Genomic DNA, 5,432 nt, shown 5'->3' with positions numbered 1-5,432 from the left:
CAGGCACTGGGCATCACTCTCACCCCTGAGCAGGCCCAGGCACTGGGAATCACTCTCACCCCTCAGCAGGCACAGGCATTGGGGATCAGTGTCACCCCTCAGCCAGCCCCGGCACAGGGCAAGCCCCCTACTTCTGAACAGTTCAAGGCATTGGTAGTCACCCTCACCCCTGAGAAATCCCAGAGTTTGGGAGTCACACTCACCCCTGAGCAAGTTCAGGCACTGGCACCTCCTCTCACTTCTGAACAGGCTCAGTCATTGGAGGTCTCTCTCACTCCTGAGCAGGCCCAGTCACTGCAGGACCTTCTCATTCCAGAACAGGCAGAGGCACTGGTGTTTACTCTCACTCCTGAGAAAGGTCGGACTTTGGGTATCACACGTGCCCATGAACAAGCCCAGGCAGTAGATATTACCCTCACCCCTGAGCAGACACGAGCATTGAGGGTCCCTCTTAGCCTTGACCAGGCTCGGGCAGTAAAGACCCCTCTCACTTCAGGACAGGCCTGGAAACTGGGGGTCCCTATCACTCCAGAAGTAGTTCAAGAAGTATCAAACACTCATATTCTTAAGCAGATTCAAGCATTAGGGGTTACTCCCTCCCATGAGAAGGCTCAGACACTGGGGACTCCTTCCACTCTGGATGCAGCCCAGGAATTGGGAGTCCCCACCACTCCAGAAAATGCCTGGGTGTCAGCTGTCACTCTTACCCCTGAAGAGACCTGGGCTTTGGGGGCCCCTATCACCTTAGAATGGGCTCAAGCACTGGGGTTTTCTCTCTCTCCAGAGCAGTACTGGGAATCAGGAGTCCCTCTCACCTCAGATACAGTCCATACCTTAGGATCTCCCCTCACTCCTGAGCAAGTCCAACCTTTGGGAGCCCCCTTCACTCCAGGACAGGCCCAGCCCATGGGTACAACTCTCATGTCTGAGCAGGACCTAAAATCAAGAGCTCCTCTCCTTAATGAGCAGCCCTCGCAACTCTGGACTGGTCCTCCTCCAGGACATACCCAGGAAGCTGGGATCTTTTCTAGTACTGATAAATCCGTCACACCAAGTGCTCTTTGCATTTCTAAGCAGTCCCTGACATTGGTTCCTTCCACTCTAAGACCATTTCAAGAATCAAAGGCTTCTCTCCCCTCTGGGAAATCCATTACATCAAGACCTAGGCAGTTCCCAGCATCATCTGCTCCCATTGTTGAGAAGTCCTCTATATTTGAGGTCCCTTCAACTCTTTTGCAGATATCAAAATTTCCTCCCACCCAAGCCCTTACCCAACGCCAAGGAATGAGGATCCTTTCTGACTCTGGGAACCTCCTGGCACCACAGACTTTTCCTTCTTCTAGACAGATCCAGGTTTCTAAGGATGAATCCACCCCTGTGCAGTTCTTAACACCAGAGGTCCCTCCCACTCCTAGGAAGCTCTCAATACCTGGGGTCCAGCCCAGTTCAGGGCAGCTCCTTGCATTAAAGGACCTTCTTAGCTCCAGGGAGTTCTTCACATCTAGGGACGCTCTGATTTCCCAGTCACCTCTGATAATGAAGGCCCCTTTTGTTGCCAGGCAGCCACTTATATCTGGAGTCCCACCTACCTCTGGACAGATTCCCAATCTCTCGGATCTCTCTCCTGGGAAGCCCATGGTTCCCGAGGCCTCTTCCACCCATGAGGAGCTCCTGGAATCTGGACCCTTAACCCAATCTGAGCAGCCCCAGGCACTCCAGCCCCCTGTCACCCATGAGCAATATCCCTATCTACAAGCCCCTTATACCCTTGGACAGCATCTGGCACCATGGACTCTTCCTAGGCAAGCTTCTCCACTATGGATCCCCCCTCCCCCTGGGCATCCCCCAACACTATGGGTCCCCTCAACCCCTGGAAAGCCCCAGAAAGATCCATCCTCTTCTGTCTCTAAGAAAAGTAAGGAAAGATTGGCAATTATTTCTTCTCTGAAATCTAAATCAGCATTGGCCCATCCCAGTGCTCCAAATGTCAAGATGAAGCAAGCCCCTTTCACCATTAAGAAGCTCCAAATATCAGAGGTCTCTGACACTTCCGAAAAAATGCAGATACGCCATGATCCTCGTGCCATGGAACAATTTAGAACATTTCAGTCTTATCTCACCAATTATAGGACACCAAAATCACAAACTTCTTACATTGATGAGGGGGTTCTTCCCACTCTCATGAAGCCTATACCATCACTACCTTCTCTTACTGCTCAACTACCCAAAACATCACAGATCTCACCTACTGAATGGGACCAGAAATCCCGATTTCCTCCGATAGACAAGTCCTGGATGCTGACTTCAGTTTCAGGTACCAAGAAACCCAAGACGATGGTGCCCTCTTCCTCTCCCCAAGAGCTCAAAGAGCAGAGGTATTTTGTTGATGTGGAGGCTCAGAGGAAGAACTTGATACTCTTAAATCAGGCCACAAAAGCTTCTGGACTCCCTTCAGAGCTACACACAACAGCTAGGGATCTCATAATTGAAACACTTCACACGGACAAAGTTCGGCTGGGATACCTATTTCGCAAGTACATTGCCTATAGGCTCATCCAGCGTGCAAGGTAGATGTAACTATTGTATGTCTAGTTTTCTGGTTTAGTCCTGATTTCAAATATCCTCTCTCATTGCCCTAAAAGTATATACATATTTGTCAGATCAGATGTTCTAAAAGATTCTCCTATAGAAGGTCTGTGGGATAGAAGCCTATTTAAGATAGCAAAAGGAGATACATCTTTTGGGAAATAAGAAATGTCATATAACATGATCCATTTCATCCAGTTAGACTTCTAGCAGAGATGCTAAGATGTATTTTGTGGATCATCGTTGATCTCCAAAACATCAACTTCAAAAGTTTAGAGATGCTTTCAGTTATTCTGAATTTCTTTCATATTTTTGGGTTCACCAGAAGATGTATAAACTTAAATGGGAGATGGCAAGTTATGTATGAGGTGTTACCATGGCAACTTTGCTGCTGGAGTGACCTGGAGGAAACAGGTCCTGGTCCTCATTTTTAAAAATTGCAAATATCAGAAATAGGTCAGGGAAGGAGACAATTGGCCTGCCATCCTTAGCATTTGTGTTTGAGGTTACCAATCTATTATTTTTGGGAAAGATTTCCAAACTAAAATTATAAGATGCCAAAATAAAACCTATAATAGAAAAAGTTATTACTAATTATAGGAACAAATATGTCATTTATTCAACAACAACAAGTATTTATTGGATGCCTCCTATGTGCCAAGTGTTGTTCTAGGTGCTAGGGATACAGCAGTGAATAAAACAAAGTACCCTGTTCTCATGAAATTTACATTTTTGAGGACTGAATTCATTTGGGAACTAAGAATTGGAACAACAAGGTGCAAAAGAAAGGCTTATCCAAGATAAAATCAGAACTCAATTTCAAAGCTTAAATAATCTGAAATTTGTTGAACACTGTTTTATTCTATACTTCTCTTTGGTTTTCTCTTTTCAGACTGACTATTCCCAGTCTTTTAAATCTGTTATTACATGTAAACACTTTCATCCACTTGAGAATTTTAAATAATATGTTTCTGGTCATTCTTCAGTTCCCTTATGTCTTTTTCCCTTTGTTATATTTAAGTTAAGAAAAACAAGTAGTATATTCACCTGGTACAATATAAAAAATACAAATGGTAGAGTAAAAAGTCCCCCTAATAATCCTATCCCTGGCCACTAGGCCCCTCTCCCAGGGCTACCAATGTATGTCCATCCAGAAATATTTTCTGCATATGTAGAAAAGTACATATGCTCTTTTATCTCCCTTTTTATATACTTCAAAGTTATGATGTTTGATTCTTTTATAACTTAACTTAGATATTAGGTATTAGATAACTTAGGTATTAATATATAAAGAGCCTGCTTACTCATTTAAAGATTCATAGTATTACAAAGTTTGGACTTATCAGAATTTACTTAACCTTTAATGGATATCTATGTTGTTTTCAAGATGTTGCATTATAAAAATATACTTCAATGAACAATCTTGTATATACCTAAGTATGTATGTGTGTATCTTCCTAGAAGTAGAATTTCTGCATCAAAGGATAAGTGCTTTGTAATTGTGATAAAGTTTTGTCAAATTGTTCTCCAGAGAGGTTGTAACAATTTACATATTGGTCAACATTATGAAAGAGTATTTCCCCACATCAAGACTAACATGAAGTACTACCAATTGTTTTGTTCATTGCCGATATAATAGATGAAATATGGCATTTCATGCTTTAATTTGCGTTACTTTTATTATGGGGGAGGTTAAGCATTTTTTTTTTCTTCTTCTTCTTCTCCCCAAAGCTCCCCAGTGCATAGTTGTATATTTTAGTTGTGGGTCCTGCTAGCTGTGGTACATGGGACGTTGCCTCAGCGTAGCTTGATAAGTGGTGCTAGGTCTGCACCCAGGATCCGAACTGGCAAAACCCTGGGCCACCAAAGCAGAGCATGCAAACTTAACCACTCAGCCACGGGACCAGCCCCGTTAAGCATCTTTTGATAGACTTAAGAGACATCTGTATTTCATTTTCTGTGAAAATTCTATTCAAATACTTTGCCCATTTTTCAATTGGGTTGTCAAGTTGCTTTTTTATTTTTCATTTTTATTTTACTTTTTTTTTAGGAAGATTAGCCCTGAGCTAACATCCACCACCAATCTTTCTCTTTTTGCTGAGGAAGATTGGCCCTGAGCTAATATCCATGCCCATCTTCCTCTATTTTATATATGGGATGCCACCACAGCATGGCTTGATAAGTGGTGTGTAGATCTGCATCTGGGATCCAAACCAGCAAACCCTGGGCTGCTGAAGTGGAGAATGCAAACTTAACCACTACACCACCAGGCCAGGCCCTCAAGTTGCTTTTTTAAATTGACTCACAGGACTTGTTCAAATATTTGGACAACTAGCCCCTTGTTTGTGATAAAAATTGCCAAGTTTCCCCCATTGGTTTGTGTTTTGACTCTGTTTTGGTGGTTTTCTGTAGAAAATGTATTCTTTGTAGAAATTTTTTATTTCTATGTGTTTACATCAATTTTTTTTAAAGATTTTATTTTTTCCTTTTCCTCCCAAAGCCCCCTGTACATAGTTGTATATTTTTAGTTGTGTGTCCGTTCCACTTGTGGCGTGTGGGATGCCGCCTCAGTGTGGCTGGATGAGTGGTCCCATGTCTGCACCCAGGATTTGAACTGGCAAAATCCTGGGCCACTGAAGTGGCGCATGGGGCTGGCCCTTACATCAATATTTTAATAATGCTTTGTACCTTATTTAGAAAGGCCCTCTCTGCTCTGAGAATATAGAAAAATTCTTTCTAGGTTTCTTTTAGTACTTTTATGGTTGGTTATTAGTTTTTTTGTTTGTTTTACATTTAAGTCTTTGATTCACAGCTTTTTGTTGTGAGAGATGGATCTGACTTTTTTT

General features: G+C 42.9%; 1 protein-coding gene across 1 annotated transcript; it reads left to right on the top strand.

Moving 5' to 3' along the window:
- Positions 1-3: 3 nt before the first annotated feature.
- On the top strand, positions 4-2,567 carry LOC124234017 (protein FAM186A-like; the record flags this gene model as incomplete). The annotated part of the gene is made up of 2 exons (XM_046651275.1): positions 4-1,451; positions 1,560-2,567. Coding segments are annotated over 2 exons (2,456 nt in total), but the record flags the coding sequence as incomplete, so codon positions are not given.
- Between the last annotated feature and the right edge of the window lie 2,865 nt (positions 2,568-5,432).

This window comes from Equus quagga, unplaced genomic scaffold (assembly GCF_021613505.1).
Source record: "Equus quagga isolate Etosha38 unplaced genomic scaffold, UCLA_HA_Equagga_1.0 64408_RagTag, whole genome shotgun sequence".
Taxonomy (NCBI): domain Eukaryota; kingdom Metazoa; phylum Chordata; class Mammalia; order Perissodactyla; family Equidae; genus Equus; species Equus quagga.
This window is presented reverse-complemented; position numbering and strand designations above follow the sequence as displayed.